The sequence below is a fragment of the Phytophthora infestans genome, genomic scaffold, assembly GCF_000142945.1.
Source record: "Phytophthora infestans T30-4 supercont1.22 genomic scaffold, whole genome shotgun sequence".
Taxonomy (NCBI): Eukaryota; Oomycota; class Peronosporomycetes; order Peronosporales; family Peronosporaceae; genus Phytophthora; species Phytophthora infestans.
The window spans coordinates 23,265-43,791 of NW_003303737.1; the positions used below are offsets into that span (position 1 = coordinate 23,265).

Consider the following 20,527-nt stretch of genomic DNA (forward strand, 5'->3'; position numbering starts at 1 on the left):
GTAGGCGACAGCAGCTGCGAGCTATTCCACGTCCATAAGCTCCACTTTTCCGGTTGAGAACTTGACCTTCCACTGATAGCGACCGCCATTTTCGAGCCAACGGTCGACATGTCCAGGCACATGCTCACGTAGCACTTGCCCCCTGTTCTTCACACTAAACTCCTTGGTCACGTGCCAGTGTGTTGGCGCGGCGGGGCTTTTCATGAAAAGCTGCTCCAGGTGCGAGACACCGAAGAACCGCGCGTCGCTTTTGTTGAACCGCGTGCGGGCGAGCGCGCCGCGGGATTTGAACTGACCTCCCGGGCGTCGTCGAACTGGCAGCACACTCAACAACGCGTCGATGCTGATCTTCTCGAGGAGCGCCATCGTCGCGACAATGTGCTCGCACATCAATCCTGAACGGGCGTGATCCGAGACAATCGCACACATAGCACTGAGCCACTTTTGGATTTTAGAATTAAGAACAGTCAGAAAGCTTCGCCTCCCCGAGTGAGATCAAGTAGTTAATTGTTTTGGAATTAAATTTGTGAGAACACCTCACAGTGAACCGGTTCATGCTCGCTGTTGAGTACCTGAACGCGGTAGAGTGACTGGTAGAGCAGTTGGGCCTCCGAAGCGCGTCCTCGTGGGATTGATGCACCGACAGTCGGAGTAAAGCTGGGCTCATCGGCTGGAAGCGGGGAGGCCGCGCCATCGTCGATGACTGCGAACGCCTCCGGCATGGCGACTTTGAGAGTACAACTGAACACCAAGGCAGCAACAGGAAACCCACTACTCGCCCCAACAAGCCTCTACCAACCACCGGCAGCCTCTACCATCCACCGGTCGCCACAGCCAACCATCGCTAGCCACAGCCAGCCACCAGCAGTCACAGGCAGCCATTGGTTGCGACAGGCATCAACTGGGACACCACATTTCCGTAAATAGCGTTTCCTAGTGAGCCATAAATAGTGTTCTCCGTGTAATCGGGAACTCGCAACTCATCCTTTTCGAGCCATGGACTCGCCAATCCACCCTTTTTCCCATTTGTACTCGCAAACCATCCTTTTTGAGCATGTACTCGAAGATCATCCTTTTTGTACTCCGATATAATCCGCACTCTTGGAGTCGAGCGTGTATCAAAAGGTTGCGAAAGAGCTGGAAAGGGTGTGCTTATTCACACCAACGGTTCGAATGGAAAATGTACAGGTCTCGAAGCACTTGTTGAGTTTTTTTTTGTCTCACGATTCGAGTTTCATTATTTCCCCTTATTTTAACGATGACGAGCTCGATTTTGCCGACCCTATTATAATAAGAGCGAATAGGTGAGATCTAATAGCCACAAGCTTTATTGAAATAAAGCAAATGAAACATCAGGCGCCGTGCGAACAACGATACCGGTGAGCTGCTCACTGTGAGCCTCACACGCATTTCACCGCTTGTAACTTTAAACAAGGTGAAGGTACCGCCCGCCGAGGGACACCTTCAGGTTGTAATACAGTACAAGTTGTACAACGTGTATCGCCTCATTTGTTTCTCACCATCTTACCCGCGGTGCCAGTCGTGTGTCAGAGTTGGATATCGCTGCGTGAGCTTGTTACATGGATCTTCTATTAGGGCCTTAGAAGTTCTAAGGCCCTAAGGATATCAAGTAAGCATAGGCTATGGATTCTTGCAAATCATTAGCACTACGTAAGTTCTGGATACGAGGACTGAAAGTAGTATGACCGTATTTGCGATGGTATAAGCTGGATGTGCATATCAGTTTATGGGCGGAGTCTGTACATGTATTGAAAAAACTGTTAAAACAAGGCGTTTGATACATTTCCGGAACACGTACTGTGGAACAAACCGGTACATGTTTTACAACAGAAATTATGAGGTGCTCTAAAATGGTCTTCAATAATTGTTCGGAAAAGTAACGATATACTTAAGCCAGTTAGTTTCAGTGGAAGGGGTGCGGGTGCGAGCGAGCATAGCCGTTGCCGTAGCACACCCGTGCCCTCAAAGCAGGGCGGCCGCCGCCCCGCTTTGAGGCCGCGGCGCGGTATTGCGGAGGCGGGTCCACGGGACCCGGCGCTGGACGGTCACCGTCTAGCGCTGAGCATCCTGAGCTGCAAAACGAGCATCGCATTTTTTTAGTACATTCTTTTTTGTAACGCGAGCGAATCGAACAGGGGGGCCACGGTTTGGTGGCCGCCAAGACAGCGAGGTGCGGCTGATTACTTTTATTAATAGACGTCGACTTCGGCAATGGCAAGTATTATTAATAATAGAGCCAATCTTCTGTCAGTTTAATTAGCAGCTAAAGATATTAAGCTTTTATTTTTAGAACAATTACAGCATTTTGAGAATTTTTAGAGAAAAACATTTGAGACGGCGCGAAACGAGCTGATCCTTACGAACCATTTAGAGTTATCGAGATAAACGGCTTTAAAGATTGACCACTCAAAAACGTAATTAAACGAATTTTTCAGTAGAGGCTTTTTTCCAAACGGACCCATTTTTTGGTGGTGTATCTTTTAGAACGAGCACGATGAACACCAGCACAAACTCTTCCAGCACTTCGGCTGTGGCCAGCGACGCCAGTACCAGGACAAACACTGCGCTTCGGCATTATGACAGGAATCTACTGGGCTCTCTTCTACCTGACCCGGACGCAACCGGCGGTGAAGGATCAGATGACAGTGTGTGGGAGCCGATATCAGGCGAATCAAGTGACGTTTCGAATGCTCAAGACGTTGAAGATGCCTTGGAGGACGCCTTACAGGATCATTCAGACGTAGAGTCTGTTGAGGACTTCTCAGTGGAGGGTAGGATCTTTTGGTCTGATGACCAACTTCGGGAGCACGTTACGAGTTTGATTCAGCAAGATCATTGCACGGAGAAGTGTCTTCAAGGCAAGGCAGCTGATCTTGAAAACTTTCTGTGCTCTTTGGGGCAAATGACTTCGCATGAAAAGAAGCAGAGCATCCTGACCTCGCTGGCGATGTTGACGAAGACAGACACCGCAACGTCGTCGTGGTAGTGGTGAACGGCAAGTCTTCTCGTTTTATTTACCGCTAATAGGGCGTGTGTGTCGGGATTCATGGTGCGCCGTGTATTGGATCTCCACGGCAACAATCACGCGCTACCGACGACAGATAAAAAGAGGTGCTTTCTCCGTCAACACACACCGGGTCCAGCTTAACTTTAACGCCGCTACGATAGACATCCGTTGGTTGGTGAGCTGGTTTCGAATATTCGCCAAGACTCTGGGAGACGTCGTCCCGGTTAGATTTCGAACGCAGAAGACGGCTGACGGAGCGGTCCGCAAGAAATATACTGACGAGAACTATACGCTGCTCCCTGCCTACTTCCTCTGGGACCAACTCTACAATGAGATGCACAACTAAGTGGTGGAGAACGACTTGGAGGTGAGGGAACCTCGACCATCAACTTTCCGACAGCTTTTACAGAAACATTGTCCCCTCATTCGAATCCGATCTCCTCGCAGCAACGTGTGCGACTTCTGTTCTATATTGTACGTACGTATGCGCTCTCAGGTCACTGCAGAACTCACCGAAGAGCTTGGTGCTCACACTGCCGCAGCTAAAGCTATGAGGTTTGTACACAAGAATCATTCTGCTTCACGAAGGATTCTAAGATCATTCTGATTTACTATGAGCTTTTATATAGGTTAGAGTACCAGAAAGACTTGCATAGATGTAACTACGGACAGCACAGCCCAGCCTAAAACCTGCAAACAAACACGCAAGCGTGCCAGGAAAGAAACGTAGGCCCATAAAGGCACTAAATGTTAGCAGCAAAATGAAATGATCCTTCTAGCCCGTACCCATTTGTTTTTAAAATAGGCTGTAAGTACCCAAAACAAATAAAAATATCCCCTCAAATTTGGGCCCCAACTGGTAAAGACCTTCATTTGAAGCAGCAGGAAGTCGAATTAGGACGCGGGAATAGGCTCAAACGATGCGGATACGTTAACTACACAAGAAATGTAAAACAATTTTTTTTCTTATGTTTGTCTTTCTGGGGGGCAACTTTTTTGGTGGACTCGAGCTCCTTCACTTTTTAACTTTTTAGAAGTCTGAAGGCATCATTTGAAAAGAGGAGATCCTCCTCTTTCGAATGGTGTGCCTAAAACGCGATTCGTACTTAGGTTTGTAAGCTTCGCGCCGTATAAGCGCTCTGTATCAATACTTCTACACGATGTAGTCATGCAGTCATGCAGTCTTACAACGCTGACTATGCATGCAGCATCTACCGCATACTGGTACATTCACAATTTGTGCAGCACAGGACCACCAGACGATACATGTACAAACTAGACAAAGCAACGTGGAGCGGGACTACTGTTTAGCGACCTCCTCTGAGGTCCTCAGTGAGGAGTCTTTACGACTCGTAATACGAGCGGCTGGGTGGCTGTCGTAAATGTGCTGCCACATCGCAGACATCCTAGATGCTTCCTAAGTTAGGAATTCTAACGGAGATGCTGCGCCGGACCCTCTCACGAGGTCACATTTTAAATATTCACATCCACGCAACACCGGTTTCTTGCTGTTTACGCCCGCACAATGGTAAACCCCTCAGGCAAAATTAACATATTATCGCCCGAGGGTGCTGGCATCTCCCCGCAGCCTAAAGGTTTTGAGCCCATGAAGACCCCTCAGGACATCGAAGGCGGTGCACTTCGTGCCGGCGGTGCCATAAACGTCTGGAGCCGCGAGTACATCGGTATCGTTGTGCAGTACGCTGCTGTGGGTATGATCTACGGTACTCTACCCGGCACCGTCTACCCTTTCCTTTTCAACTACTTGAACATGGAAAGCACCCAGGTGGTGTCGGCCACCGTGCTGCTCAACCTGCCGTGGTCATTCAAGCTCTTCTACGGTATCATTACGGACTGTGTGCCGATCATGGGTTATCGTCGTCGTCCGTTCATGATCATCGGTTGGACTCTGTGCTTCATCATGCTGCTAGTGATGGCGTGCATGAAGGCCGGAGACCCGTACTACCCAGAGTACGCCTACGCTTCGATGAACGTCACCACATTGTCGCCCGAGATCGTCGCCTCCTTCAACACGGACGCACCCTCCACTGGCAGCAAGTTCATCGTTCTCATGATGCTTGCTGCTATCGGTTATGTTGGTGCTGACGTTGCTGCTGACGCCATGATGGTTGAATTTGCCCAGCGGGAGTTCGAAGCTACGCGTGGTTACACTCAGACTACGATCTACATGGTCCGCACTGTGTTTGTGACTATCTCCAGCATTTTGACTGGTTTCGCGTTCAACGGCACTCACTATGGTGGTGATTTCGACTTCTCATTGAGCTTCCCACAGCTCATGATCATTCTTACTGTCGCGTGTCTACCCGTTATGCCTCTCACGTGGTATTTCATTAAAGAGGAGAAGCATGAGGGTATGGTGTTTAGTACCTACCTAAAGGAGCTTTGGATCCTCATTCAGACGCGTCCGATGTACCAGGTCATTGCGTACAAGTTCTTCTCCGGCATTTTCGAAAGCTTCACGATCACTTCGTCGTCGGCCATGCAGGACTACTGGGCTGGCGTCACGCCGCTAAACGAGAAAACTCTTGCCATTATTGGTAACGGCATCTTCGCTCTTACCCTCTACTGCAAGGGCAAGTATGGTCTCCACTGGAACTGGCGGTGGATGCACGCCACTATGATCGTTGCTGTGACTGTGTTGGACTCTCTTGTGACGCTCCTCACAACGTGGGATGTCATTCGTAACCAGTGGTTCTGGCTGGGTGTTCCGGTCGTGGAAAACCTTCCGAGTGGTTTGGCTTTTGTCATTGGAACGTACGTGGTCGTGGAGCTGGCTGAGGACGGCAATGAGGGTGTACGGTCTGGTTGCCAACCAACCAGTGGTTGGATCCGTCTCCAACCTCGCTATTCCTTTCGCCAGCACCATCACTAAGAATGTGGACAGTGCATTCGATGTAGCCAACGCAGATATTGCCAGTGACACTACTCACGTGCGTTGGGAAGTCACCTACATTCTCATCATTCGCTATGCCATCAATCTGGCCGGTCTGCTCTTCCTCCCACTGCTGCCCAAGCAGAAGGCCGAGACCAATGAATTCAAGCGCAACGGGGGCTCAAGCCGCATTCTTGGTTTGATGACAATCGCCTACTTCGCCTTTGCCCTCGTGTTCTCCACTATGGTCAACATCATGTCCATCTTCCCGTCAACCTCGTGTCTGCGTATTGCTGGAGGAACCGGCTGCTAAAAAATAAAAGCAACTTCAAAGTCACTCAAAATGTCATTGTAGCGAGTTCTGTTTGAGTGATGGTCACGCAAATTGTTGCTGCGCAACAGAAGCTCACTTGACGATCTTCTGTCTTGCGCATTCGTCTACAGCGCCATGGCCTCGAAGTCTCCACCGTGTTCTGCCTTTGCTGCTCCTGCTGCTCGTCTTTCTGACGAGTTGTGCTGCTTCTTGGACGCTTTAGAGTGTGATCGAGCCGCCAATACGGTCGAACACATGCGCAGAGGTCGTCAACAGCTCGAGGCGTTCCTGCTGCAGCAACATGGCGGTTCTACAGCTTTCGAGCAAGTGATAGACAAGGAGTCATCGCAGTGGAAAGAACATGTGGAAAAGGCGAAGGAAAATGACGACGTAAGGGTACAGCAGCGTAGTGTGCTACCAGAGCTATTGCCTGGACTGCAACACCTGAATGACATAAAGGTGGGGAAACCGGGAAGACCTGACGATGCTGTGTACCTCAAGGATCAATACGCCAGAGAGTGGCTACCACGTGGCAATTGCATCGCAGAATGGAAGACTCAAGAAACGACCTATTTCTTTCCGCTTATCCGTGGATACAGGAAGTTCACAGGCCAAGAGGATGACGGGGAGCTCAAGAAACGGACAGGGAAGGAAGCGGAGGAGCTGTCCAAGTTCTTTACTAAACCGCAAATTCAGAGCAAGTGGGTAATCTCTACCACTAAAGAGAACGGCGAGGCAGGTCACTTGTCCGTAATTAAGCGGAGTGACGGCGAGTTCGTCTACGTGCTTGGGTCCAAGAACACGCACCTGATAGCGCAAACAGTTGAAGATGTTGAACGGACTCGAGATAGTCAGAAGAAAGAAAGCGGCGATCCGTTCTTTGCCGCGGCACCGATTGCAATCGCCATACTGCGAATGCTGCTTGCACTAGAGCCGGCGAAGCGTAATCTTCTCAGTGAATTCTTGTGGCAGACGCGCGCCACCGCATCGTTCGAGGTGTTGTGTCCTAGCCACCAACACGTACAGCTGTTAGATTACTTGTCAGAAGACACGCCGGTGTTCTACGGCCTCTCTCTGATGACTTTGAACACTCTGGAGGAGACCGAGATCTGTGTGAACCCAGTGCTTCCGTACGAGTTCATGCGCGCGCTTGGAGTCCGCACAGTGAAATACGATATCGTCGAGTTCAATGAGGATGCATTCTCGGCAGCTCTTGAGCGCAGTAAACGTGCCTACCAGCATGAAGGTGGTGTCCATTTGTTCTTAGACGACGACGCCTCTGTCATTGGGATGCAAAAGCACAAGAGTGTCTGGTATGTGTGTCTGCGTGCCATCCGAGAGAAAGCCAAGACGTTCTGCCGAATACTAAACTCCAAGAAGCCTCCGAAAGGTAGAGCCAAACCTGTGACTTCGAAAAAAGCGCTGGCTATGGGTAAGGAATTCATGAGGAATCGTTTCCAAGCTATTCCAGGGTTTTTCAAAATCTCGAACGAAGTCTCCGACACTTACGAGGCACTCGGCGAACAGTTCCTTGAGTATCTGTTTGTAAACGAGCTCTTCAGTGGAGAAGCAGTCGGTGTAGAGCAGGAAGAGAAGTGTAAGCAGGTTGCTCGAGATGTCGCTGACCTCTTCCCCGTCGTGTGGAAAAGATTCCTTATTCAAACCGGTGCGAGCGATGTCGTCGAGCAGCAATAGACATAGAAACATCATGGAATTTATACGGTCCGATATACCTACCTACTTACTCGTGTGAGCCGAACTCGAGGATCACCTCACAGTTTAGTTGGCTTTGTCTTGCCACCACCACGTCTTAACGGTGCCGTCATGGGAGCTTGAAGCAAGCAACGCCTGCTTTTCGTGCCATCGCGCATTATACGTAACACCACGGTGACCAGAAAGGCGTTCCAGCAACTTGCCCGTAGCCACTTCCCACACGTACACGTAGCCATCCTCCGATCCACCCAGGACAAAACTCTCGCGTGGACCGAAGGATGCTCGCACGATGTTTTTCGCTGTGTTTTGATGTCCCTTGAAGCGCTGGAGGGGGCGTTGCTCTGCATGGTGTATACCTGAGAAGCCGGTGCTTCCACCACTAATACTTCCACTTGCGCTTAGGTTGCCACTGCTACCATAACCAGCGCCTCCTGAAATTCCAACTCCATTGGCGGAAACGTAGCCCGATCCGTAGCCATTCACGACGCCTCCGTTGCCTCCGATCGAGAAACTACTGAGAGACCCACTTGATCCAGTCGATGCACCACTACTCAGTCCAGTTGACAGGTGAGCACGTGGAGTGTGAAGCATTCGCAAGTCCCAGAGACGATTACTGTTGTTACGTGAGCCACTTAGCAGTGTGTAGCCATTTGAAGCCATCGAGATGGACGTGACTTCTCCAAGTGTCTGACGTAATGTGTGGACACACAGTCCACTAAGGATATCCCACAATCGAATGGTGCCATCTTTTGAGCCGCTCACAATGAAGTTGGCATGTCTGTTAAACTGGACATCGCACACGGACGCAAAGTGATTGCGGAAAGTCTTGACCACTGCGCCAGTAGCAATATCCCACAAGCGCACACTCTGGTCGTAGCCTCCAGTCACCAAATGCGTCTCACTGGGATGCAAGTTCACTGTGTACACATCGCCACCGTTTGGACTCATGAGTGTGGCTAGACACTCCGATGACGTCACCGAGTAATTGTGAGGCAATGTTGTAGCAGCAATCGCGGAGGTGGCACCACAGGAAACATCCGCTGCAGCAGACTGCATGACGTTAGATCCACGCTGACCGTTTAACAGGTCGTCGCCATCATCCAGAGCCTGCTGAGCGACAGCACGCTCTTCTAAAGCTGCACGAAGATCCCAAACCTTCACGGTCCCGTCACCCGATCCGGAATAGAGACGCTCCCCCGACGCACTCGCAGTAAGATACCAGATTCTGGACGAATGGCCAAGCAGATCTCGCGTCCATTGACGACAAACAGTGCCAGTGGTCTCGTCCACTTGCTCTTCGCCGCTCTCCTGATGCGTATCGGGCAGTTCAGTCGGCCAGAGCTTAATCGTGGCATCGCTGGATCCAGACGCCAATAACTCACCGTCCGTTCCCACGAACGTGACAAATTTTACATTCTGCGAGTGACCAACGTAAGTGCTTTTGACTGCGTTCGGCAGCACCTCACATTCGAAGTCTCGAAGTAACGTCGATACCTTGGGGATAGTTTTGGGATGATATCGACTGAACTCCATCTGATACGCCACACTTTGGTGCAGTAACTGCACTAGCCTGTTGTCTGGCATGGCCACCGGTGGAGTCGTCATGGCCGCATCTCCGTCCTGTTGGGGAGAGATGACTTCTTCCAGAGCGAAGGTAGCTCTCAACTGCTCCACAAGCTTCTCTCTTGACCTAACGACCCCCTCCCAGTCACGGAAGGCGTCTGACTCTCCCACAGCTTTGCATGTGAGCAAGTAACAGAGCTCTTTGAACTCGTGGCGACTGGAGCTCGTGGCCACCGCCACCTTCTCCAGCGGCTTGAGGTGCGTGGTGAGGAAGGTGAAAGCCTTCTGATACTCTTGTCGGTCGATGAGCTCTAAGTATTCCTGCTTGCATACAGCGTAGAGGAAGCCCTGGTGGGCGGCGTGAAACTTCTTAAGGTGCTTGCCCAGAAGTTTGGCTACGAGGTCCCAGTCCCCGTCCATAATAGCGGATCCTAGACGACGCAATGCGTCCCGCTCCTGTAGTCTGCCGTGGGACTTGACATTGGCCTCGTCCTGGATCGTAGCGCTAGACATGGCAAAGCCTTCCTGCTGCAGGTACTGAGTGATGAGCGCCAGCAGCTCCTGCTTGATCTGCGCGTCCTGTTCATCGAAGGTCGCCTCCGGAGAGATACTAGTGCGGTGATGGCCCACATGAGACCATTGCGCAGCCGCGGAACTCACGGGGCTCGCGCTGGTCCGCCGGCTTGCGGGGGGTAGCGGAGGCGTCGGTGCATCGCTCATTAGCTGCGAAAGTGAAGTCACTAATTAGATGAGTGACAAATTAGAGCAATCATTATGGTACAACAAGTTGACTCATATTCCGTGTTGCAGCACTTCCATCGGTGCTGCTAAAGCTAAGTAGTTAAACTCTTCCTTTCCTTCAGTTTCGTGCTCTACTGCTTCGAGCACGACCCTGGTATGCTTCTAGTTGACTCATGAGAGGTCACTCCTACCTCGGCCAACGAGACTGGGACGGTTGAAGACCTCAGCCAAGTTGAAGCTGCTCAAGCTGCCGAAGCTACTGGCCAGGCTGCTTTGTCGAGACACGACGCTCGAGTAGCAGCTGGAATTAGCGGTCATGGACGACAGCCGAGCCCAGTATACGTCGATGTCTTCTTCGCTCTCTTCTTCTAACTGACCCACGAGTTCCTCCCTCGCGATGGGCATCACATCGCAGCTCTCCACTGCATTCATGCAAGGCACGCAAAATGCGCGCTTCCGCTCCAGTATGGTGTGTTGGTCAGGCGCGAGAGCAACGACCGTTTTCTTGACGGCACACTTCGAGCATACTGGCAGCTCGCAGCTCGTGCAAGTCCGTCGGATCGACTGTAAGAAGCTGGATGCTTTGTGGCACACGGCGCATCGAATAGGTCCGCTAGAGCTTGCTGGTCGATGCCTGGCCGTTGGGGCTACAAAGTCGTCCAAGTCATCGGCGAACGAATACGTTCGAGAGGACTGAGAGCTCCACCCGCAGTTCTTGCGTACTTTCCAGGACAATTTCTTGGCTAGAGCACACGAATTCTTCCGTGCGTATGCCGACCACTGCGTCGCGATAGTCTGGAGTGACATGTTCTTGAGCACCTCATTTTTCGTGTTGAAGTCGAAGAAGCCACGAACGTAGCACTCCACTGTCGTGGGTGTCTTTTGGCGGTACAGTGCGCACACGGACATGTTTCCTCGCTCGATGCCGTGAGATCGCTCAAAGCTCGGGATGTCCGACAGAGCCACCGAGTGTGAAATGCTATATCCTACTCGTTCGCATCCACCGACTTGAGTGATTCCTGTTGCATCGAGAGACACGTAGTCACGTCCCTCGTACAGTCGCCATTTTACGGCGACGGTACGGAACGGGTCGTGAAAGCTTGGCTGGACGATCTCGTACAGCACCTTGCTGTCTCGAACGTTGTCCTTCGTGCAGGCAGACTGAATCCTCATGGCCTCGTCCGTGGTTGCCACTGCTCCATACATGACCTCTTCTAACTTCCCCTCGATAGTACCTAGTAGTAGAAGCTGCGGTGTTGCTGGACACTGTGCAGTAGACGTTAGGCGCTCATTGTAGATGCGCACATTGCCTCGCCGTCGAACTTCACGCCAGCGTTGGGGATCGGCACGACCGTCTTTCGTCACCACGAGAGTATTATACTGGGAGATGTTATGTCCTGCGAGTGTGTCTGCAAGGTGCTGCAGCATGTTACAGTCCTGCCTAGATATGGTAGGCTCTGGTAGCAAGTGCACGAGCCTCATGTTTGCCGTTGCTTTCTAAAATGGCAATGCGCCGTGACGACTAAACTCTACGCGAGTTCGATGGTCTTCTTCAGTGTGCGTGCGAAGCAAACGGCGCATTTTTGAGAACAAATTATAGCTCAAAGGCCAGTGGGTGCCTTAGAAGAGTCAGCAGACAAGAATAATAAGCTGTGAGTCGTCGGACCTCCGGACTTTACCACGGCGATACAGGAACGGAGCTTCAGGAACATGCTGCTGACCAGCGCCAAGCTACTTAGGCCAGTGCTGGCGGGCACAATTAATTATAATAAGCATGGTATCGAACGATCGTCATGGTGCCCCACCGAACCTCGGTAACGCCTCAGCTGACCTTGCGGTGCGTCTGGACTCAACATGCACCCCGTAGGCAAGTACAATAGTAGCGGGACAAGCAGTCAGACTTTGTTGCCTTTTCGAAAGTACTCACAGTTACTGGTGCTCGCTTCTGAGCACTTGTCAGGTTGGATCCGGAGTCAGGTGCTCCTGTTGCCCGCGGTGCTGGCCACGACATGCCCTGGATTTTGACTTAATGCATTCAGAGAGCTCAGACTGAGGTCTATCTTGGATATTACGCAATGAATCGCCAAAGCCACCGCACCGTACAGTCAAAAGCTTGCGGAAACCTTGGAGGTTCGACACCCGACTGCTCCAACATACGTGTGCGTGATGCAACTTCCCACAAAAGAAAAAAAGAGTGCCAACTTCATCTGCGCATGCAAACGAAATGCTTAAAGCGCAGCGTCCGCTTTCCAACCCAATCCGTTGATGCATTAGCTTGCGTGCGCAAGAATATAAGTAGTCGGCACGTAAATGAATTAGACTGGTCGAGTGCTGTTGTGCGCCTCATCTATAAAGTATCACAAGATTACTTTCTCCTCCAAACAGCTATGCAGCTGACACCCACTTAAGAGTCACTCATTCGAATTTAGGTGCTGCTGTTCATGAAGACCAACCTCACCAAATGTGGCGTTGTTCATGCTCCATGGCTTGACGCTTCCAATCCATCTATTGATACAAGCCCTCAGAGAACGTCCGATGTGCACGTCGCACAACAGCAAGCAGGGTTGGCAGAATCTGCAGTGCCCAGACATCAATTACTGCTCTGCGCTGGTTTCGTGCACACGAGTGCTTCCTGTCATTTGGTCGGAACAGGTGCACAAGTTTGGCGCCAAATCAATTTGGCTGTACTGAATTGGCGCTGAATGGGTCTAAAATGAGCGATGCACTAGGCGCGGAGTAGATCTTAGTGGCTTGCCACGATGGATACGTCTTTACAATTTTTAAGATGTTGACATATCACACGCATAAAGTGATTTCTCCGACTCCATGAGGCATGCGCATGGTAAATATGGCAGTTAGCAAGCTGAAAAATGGCAGGTTATTTCTAGGGCTCACTCACATAGTTTCGACCAATAACAGTACGAGAATCGTATGGGTGTCGGCGTGGCCGATTAATGCATAAGTATATAAATTAATGAACATTTAAAGCAAATCTTGAATGCACAGACTATTAACTGTATGTAAAAAAAGTCCTAACGTAAAATTTGTATAGGAAAAAAAAAGATCGGTGTATGTATATTTGTACAAGATCCTGCAATCGTACGTATTATGGACCCACATGCTTTATATCCAGCATGGTGAGTAGATTCCGTAAAGCCCGTACGCGACATCGAGCATGTGCAAATGGCTGTTTTATTGGGAATGAATCGTTTTTGACGGAGTCACGTACAGAACGGCTACGAAAGCAAATTTGTGTATTGCATCTGTTTGCTAAAAGCAAGTCATTTGGGCTATTACTTACGCAGCTTCACTGCTTCCTACTCTTGGTGCTCTCTCTCTACCGCGTCGTCACCCCCAGTTTCCGTTGTCTCGTTCTGATCACTATCAGAATTCTCACCACCATCGCTTCCCTCATTGCCGAGCCCTGCGGCTTCCTTTTCGTTCCCACCGTCCCCCTCCTCTTCACGACCCCCTTGTCCTCCCGTCCACTTTTTTGGTGGCACCCTCAGCTGGATACCGCGGTCGTGGCGCGGCTGTGGGGCGCTCGCTTCCATTACGCCAAAGCTGGTGCCAAATGGAGAAGCAAGTCTGGTTGTTACTTGGGTAGTATGCTTGGCGCACCTTGTCGCACAAGCAGACAATGCATTATACGTAAGTAGTAAGAACGATAGAGCATAGAAGCGTACCGTTTGAAACCTTTACTGCAACCGAGACAGTAGAATCGCGTCACCTGCCGCTCTGTACTGCTTGTTTTCCGTATAGTACAGACCTTGCACTGCCGTTGATGCCGCTTTCGAATTCCATTCACCTCCACCCACTCGTCGTCCATCTTTAGCTGGTGGGTGGACGGTGGAACGTTGCCAGGCAATGGTGTAGCTGGTCTCGGTGAGTACATCTTTGGACACATACAGTATGAGTTAGCAATGTGAACAACCAGCAGAATAAGCTCCTTCCTTACCGTGTCTGCAAATTCGGCCGACCCCACTTGTAGTAGCTGGGCTTGCAACTGAGCGATGAAACCGGTTAGTTTGAATAGTCCCCACAGAATAGACGTTCCTCTCAAGAAGTTGTAGCGAGCTTTGTATCTATTAGATTAGATAAACCAGACCCTTCTACGATGCGCCAATTGTCAATGATGCCCTTCCAGCGTTCGGCCTCCTCCTTACTTCGTGGAGGTCGCTGTCCTCCGCGACGGTTTGTTGTAGAAGCTGCGCCAACTGCAGGTGTAGAACTTGATGAATCGCCAGTTTGAGGTGCATATAGTGACAGTTCATCATGTCGCTCTCGCTTGGGATCTCATCATCCACATCAGCTTTAAAATTATCCGTGTCCTCGTACCATTCAGCTGACCCAGTGTCTGAATCATCGTAATCCGAATCCAATGCACCACCATCATAGATGGCATCATCTTGTCGGGAATCTTGACGGGAATAGAGAGGAGGCGGGGTTGTGGGAACCGTAGTAGTGTGAATAACAGTAGATATATTCAGTGACCTTGCAAAATCAACAGTAATATACAGCATGCTGTCAGAAATAAATCTCGCACATGCTTGATATCCATCATGTGACAGCGTACCTGGCAGCCGAAGATCGAGGTGGCGTTAGCGATGAAGTCTGTTGCGCAGAGGAAACACCTTCCGATGTCGGTGCCTGCGTTGTGTTTGCTGCACATGGCGGAGATGGCGACGTGTTGCTATAGTCCTCATCGTCACCAACAAACGCATCGCTACAAACAATTACGAACATGAAGTGTGAGAAACACATCGTCCGCAAAACGCATAATCTCCTCACCTGACGGCTTCTGCATCAGCAGCAACGTGTGGGCTAGTTGACCGCGCAGATTTGTCAGCTCTTGAGCTCTTGGATGGTTCTTTTTCGCCGCCTTCTTCGGTGTTGTGATCCCTGCCGCTGTCGCCATGTCAAACTCAGCGTCGATATTTCCTTGGTTGTCTGCCGTTCGCACGTAATCTTTGTCTCCGCTGTCACTCCCATCCTCATCAGTAGAAGCAGTATCGACAGCAAGCGTTTCTGCATACAGTGCTGCGACTGGCTCCTTTCCTTTCAATCGCGGCGCTCTTGCCAGCAACTGTAATACCTCATTAGTGCGCCCTTCTTCTGGTACGTAGCTGAAGCAGGAGGCTTGCGTGAAGCCACTGTCAACCTATGCCGCCTTCCTGTCGTTTCTGACGTAGGAGCCGAAACAAGCGGTTCATCCGCAACTTCGTCGCCAAAGTCAGCATCGCGGGCACGCGTACCGTCGACATACGCACGGTGCTCTTCAAGCAGGCGGGCGCGGTCTGGGCCTTCCTTTATCTCGAGACGACGCAGGAACGCCTCCGCTTCAGCGCGCGTGACGCGTCGGGGAGGCATCTTGGTCCCGCGTCTCGTTTGGAGAATGAATGGATGGCTCAGAGGCTTATCGTTTGAAGCACTGTCTTTACGGCAGCGTATCTCCAAGGTACTTTCTCTTTACAGTTACGACCCGAAGCCCTGTATATTGGGGACTAAACGGACTAAAAGCCCATTCTATGACGATCCCCACATGCTTCCTTATCAAGCATGTGGAAAAAGTCACATGCTTCCTTATCAAGCCTAAGTGCCGGGGGGGGTTAATGCATAATATATGGGAGCTCGAGCGCGGGTGAAAATGCATAATGTATGAAAAGAAATTTTATGCCTTCATACTTTAATAATAAAGCGACTCGCTATGTTTAAGCACCGGGGTCCGACAACTCACAGTTTTTTTTTTTATTGTCGACTGACTCTTCGAAGGCATCTTCCACTGGCCTTTGGTCTACACTAGAGCTATCGACGTCGCGACCTTTGGCACCTATTCGACTTCGACGACACCGGACGTCTGATATTTTGCACTCGATGTCGCGTTGCACCACGCCAGGGCTCCCGATAATGGCATTAATCGTAGTTCAAATTTCGAGGCTCTCATACATTACGCATTTGAATTCGAGAAACCTGTCCATACATAATGGTCATTAATGGAAACCACATATGTGATGGCCTTTACATACAAAAACTAATATATTAGTTTTTGTATGTAAAGTATAAAGTATGTTTGGCCGGCCAATCAAATCTTCGCGTCCCGTCTCCAACCTTCGTTGGAAACGTGGAAGGTTGCAAACAACCAGCGAAGGTTAGCTATGATTGGTGGAAAACCATGTCAGGAGGTTTGGTTTGAATACATGTATTTCCAGTTTCACGTTTTTGCACGGTTTTGGCCCTCACAGTTGACGGATGAATAATTGCCTTAATTGGCTGACCAAACATACTTTCTTTCCAACCGTGATAAGCCTAGTACTTCGATTTGCTTTGTAATCGTCCAGAACGACAAAACTGTAGCGCTGATGGTGCAGATTGCATCCCTTGGTACACTCCGAGTGTTAATTTAAATTAGAGGGTGTGGGAGATTTTCAAAGCAAATTTGGTCACATAAAGCGTTTTTCACCCAACCAAATTTGAGCGTAATCTTAGCAATTTTAAGAGACTTTCTATACAAGGGGATCTGGCCAGAAGGATAGCACACCTTTAATTACTTGATTAAAGTAAGCATATTATGTACATATGATGTGGTGCGTGGTGAATAAATCACCATGCAAATTTTGTATGGGATGAAGCGCTTGAGTGACTCAAGTACGTTTCTTGCCACCTTACCCTCTGCTGAGTAACCCTTTCGGTCAGGATCTAAAACAGGGCAGCCTTTGAAACTGACAAGTATTTGCTCTACAGTATTTCACTGTGACACGGACAAAGCCGATCGAAATAGAAAACTGCAAACGGTTGCAGTAGGTTGAAGTCGAAAGAGCGAAATCAAGGAATTTGTTCTTGTTCTCTGTCGATAGCTTCGTCCACATCGTGTGTCTCATAAACCTGCAGCCTGTGACGCTAGATTAATGCGCTCAGCAAAGCCAACACACCACATGAACCTTGCCGTCACTCTCACAACTCCATGCTGACTTATAATACTTCCGCTAGTCGATCTTTAACGACATTAGTATAATGGATTAGTACATATTACGTAATCGTTGAAAAAATAATATCGTATAATACGATTCGTATTAGCTACATGTAATATTAAGTTGATTTTAAATAATATCATTTTGTCTCAAAATAAAAACCTGTTATAATTTTTATAATAACCGATGTACCAGGTGATTTTATCACTTTTATAATATTAATAATAAAAAGACTGCGTTAAACAAGATGATGCTTACGAACCTAAGTACGAATCGCGATTTAGGCACTCTAAGGGCCGTTCCGAACCGGGGTCGCGCCCCGAGGACCAGCCTGTGACTGGCTGACCTGAAGTGCTACTTCGTGATTACTACATCAATGCGATCCGAGGCACAGATCGCGCGCCGGCCGGGATCGCGGGATCGCAGAGGCGCGGCAAATGCACAGATGATCGCTACAAGCAGGATGGAAGGCGAGACATCGGCTAGTGTACGTCGCCGGTATCTAATAGGACTACTTGTCACCGCCGCTGCCATTTACCCAGCAGAACCGAGAGCGTGTATAAAGCGCCGACGCTTGAGCTGGAATGTCCACAAGCAGACATTGCTGCTGGAAGACCAATTCAAGCGTTGTTACAGAATGAGTGTGGACTCCTTTATGCGTCTGTTGATGCTAATTCGGCCGTCTATATCGCGCGATGAGCTCCAGTCTTCTCGGCGTACTTCTACAGATCCAATCTTGCCGGAAAACATGCTGCAAAAGACGATTGCTTGGCTAACCGCTAGCAGCTATCACACAATTTGCTGCTTAGGCGGCACATCTGTTTCCGGTACATATGATGTATTTCACGATGTCATGAACGCAGTTTGTGACTGCTTAGAGCTTCGCATACAATCTCCCGTGGCGGCCGAGCAGCGTATCCATCTGCTAGCCGACAGCTTTGACAAGATTAGCACGGACGGGATCTTGAGTGAATATGTTGGCTGTATCGATGGGTGGCTTTGTCAAATAAGGGCCCCGAGTGCAAACGAGGTGCCAGACGTTGCAGCATTCTTCTCAGGGCATTATCAAATGTATGGCTTGAATGTACAGGCCATTTGTGACCCCCACTGCCGTTTTACCGGGTATTGTTTTAATTCTCCTGGAAAAGTGGGAGACTCAATTGCGTTCAAGAAGTGAAGCCTAAGAAATGACATACTTAAGCTACCTCCTGGATTTTACATCGTTGGCGACAATGCGTATCCACTATCAGACTCCTTGTTGGTGCCGTTCACGAAGCTGGAGCTCAAAGGCAAAGCGTACTCTGACTTCGACTTCTTTCTAAGTCAGCTGCCATTCGCATTGAAATGTCTTTTGGGTTGTTAGTGAACAAATAGCAAATAATTTCGCGACCACTTGTAGTTGATTTCAAGAGCGTTGGCAAAGTAATTAAAACGTGTATGAAGTTTCATAACTTCTGCATCAACGAGCAACTCAAGAGCCACGACACGACAGCACACTTACGCACGTTATCGACGGAGTATCACACCTCACCGAGAGCTCTTACCAGCCTACCGACAACTTCATTGACGCGGACGGTTTACGTAGCGACGCACAAGGCCGGATTCTCCGCCAAGTTCTCGTGAATCACATTCAAAATTTTAATCTTCGACGTCCTCGTGTGCACTAGCGGCTACCGAAAGAGCAGACCGCTACTGCTAAAGGCGATTCAAAACATCCACTCCAGCTGATCGATATGTTCTTCTAGTATCAGCTTCCTCTTGGTGCGCACGGCTAGAGCTTTTCCAAGTTCGTCTGCATTAATTCCTTGTTGAACGTACTGTTCACGTAGCTGCTTCAATTCGTGAATAGCGGCAACGTTGCGCTCCAGGATAGCCGTCAGTGCCATTAGCTTTTGAGCAGCTCGTTCCTTTTGAATAAAACGTAATTGCTCCACCCATGTGTCCTCTAGCGTTTTACTGGACTCGCTCTCTAGCAATTCATTCACGGTCTCTATAAGCGCGGTCACCATGTCTGGTTAGAACCCTTCGCGCTTCTTTCTATTTTCGTTTTTGGACTTGTGCCCATCGCTTTCTCTGGTTGAATCATCATCGTCGTCGAAGTACAGGTTGGCGGCACAGAACTCCCGTCCAGACTGACGATGCTCGCACCACCGATCCAAGTAGTAGACATCAGCACGTCCATTGTAAAACTCCCAGAAATCGTAGCTGTTTTGTCCAGACGTTTTGGACCCGGCCTCAGCACGTGCAAAGTTGCTGCTCACCTCCTTCCACATCCTTTGTAGCTTATCAGCCGAATGCGAAGTCACACATGAAGCATCCACGTCTTCGAACACTTCGTCGTCGGAGATCAATGCATCGTACTCGCCGTCGTCGGTACTGGAGGCCGTGGCAACGTCGATTCACTAGGTCGAACCGCCCTGGGCCAGCTCATCCGGCCGGAGTTGATGGCCGGTCTCCAAGAACGAGGTAAAGAAGTTGTCGGAGAACAGGATGTTTAGAAGGCGTAGCATGCAGCCTTTTGTTGTTCTCTTTGCCTCCTCTTCGCGCTGACCTTTTGATCGTTTGCGCTGTTGGCGAACCAGCACCTCGACACCTTCTTTGTTTGAATCCCAAGCCTTAAGAAGCTTCACATGGTCTCTTCTGCATGTATTTTTCACGACGTTCAGTTTGCGGGCAGTGCATTCCATCATGATCTGCTCGAGAGTCCAGTCGTCAAAGTTGTATGACGTTGGCGTGATGATAGGTCGCTTGCGCGCTGTCTGCGTCTCCGCCACAGTCCATTTTAAGCTTGGTGCGTCCGTCATTTTGCTGTTCTGGGCGGCAACTTCTGCCATCAAGATGTACCAGATTAGAGGTACATAATCGTCTGGAGCGCGATCTGGCTCGGAACGGCAGGATCGCGACCCGTTCTAGCCTTGAAGCATTTACCCTACCCCTTTGGGGTGCGAACCCGGTTCAGAACGGCCCCAAACGAAAGCGGGGCGTCTCCTCCATCTCTTGAGCCCTTACAAGCTACAGAATGCTTAAAACTGAAGAAGTTATGGACGCTTAAAAATATTTTCTCCATTTATGGGCCCTCGAAATGACGACATTTAGAAGTGTTGTGAGCTCAATGTTTTTTTCAATTCTAGAGATTTAAGTGTCATTGAAAAGCCCTTGTTAAAAGCAATTGAATAAGAATACTCTTATAGTTTTTTCGATGGTAGTTTACAACAGATGTCACAGTTTCGGTTAAGTGCGAAAGTTACTTGGCCAACTTTAAGCTCGATTATCTCGATAACTCCAAATGGTTCGTAAGCATCATTTTG

General features: G+C 49.7%; 5 protein-coding genes across 5 annotated transcripts; 2 read left to right on the forward strand and 3 right to left on the reverse strand.

The window, feature by feature from the left end:
• Positions 1 to 4,553: 4,553 nt before the first annotated feature.
• Positions 4,554 to 6,234, forward strand: PITG_11529 (uncharacterized protein; the record flags this gene model as incomplete). Its single annotated transcript, XM_002901043.1, has 2 exons — positions 4,554 to 5,848; positions 5,910 to 6,234. The coding sequence occupies 2 exons, from the start codon at positions 4,554 to 4,556 to the stop codon at positions 6,232 to 6,234; spliced, it is 1,620 nt and encodes a 539-aa protein (XP_002901089.1).
• Positions 6,235 to 6,489: 255 nt separating this feature from the next.
• PITG_11530 (uncharacterized protein) lies at positions 6,490 to 7,963 on the forward strand (the record flags this gene model as incomplete). The annotated part of the gene is made up of 1 exon (XM_002901044.1): positions 6,490 to 7,963. One exon carries the CDS (start codon positions 6,490 to 6,492, stop codon positions 7,927 to 7,929), a length of 1,440 nt encoding a protein of 479 aa, XP_002901090.1.
• A 50-nt stretch (positions 7,964 to 8,013) lies between these two features.
• PITG_11531 (uncharacterized protein) lies at positions 8,014 to 10,230 on the reverse strand (the record flags this gene model as incomplete). The annotated part of the gene is made up of 1 exon (XM_002901045.1): positions 8,014 to 10,230. The coding sequence occupies one exon, from the start codon at positions 10,228 to 10,230 to the stop codon at positions 8,014 to 8,016; it is 2,217 nt and encodes a 738-aa protein (XP_002901091.1).
• A 192-nt stretch (positions 10,231 to 10,422) lies between these two features.
• PITG_11532 (uncharacterized protein) lies at positions 10,423 to 11,733 on the reverse strand (the record flags this gene model as incomplete). The annotated part of the gene is made up of 2 exons (XM_002901046.1): positions 10,423 to 10,456; positions 10,535 to 11,733. The coding sequence occupies 2 exons, from the start codon at positions 11,731 to 11,733 to the stop codon at positions 10,423 to 10,425; spliced, it is 1,233 nt and encodes a 410-aa protein (XP_002901092.1).
• Positions 11,734 to 19,256: 7,523 nt separating this feature from the next.
• On the reverse strand, positions 19,257 to 19,729 carry PITG_11534 (uncharacterized protein; the record flags this gene model as incomplete). The annotated part of the gene is made up of 3 exons (XM_002901047.1): positions 19,257 to 19,273; positions 19,336 to 19,595; positions 19,683 to 19,729. 3 exons carry the CDS (start codon positions 19,727 to 19,729, stop codon positions 19,257 to 19,259), a joined length of 324 nt encoding a protein of 107 aa, XP_002901093.1.
• Between the last annotated feature and the right edge of the window lie 798 nt (positions 19,730 to 20,527).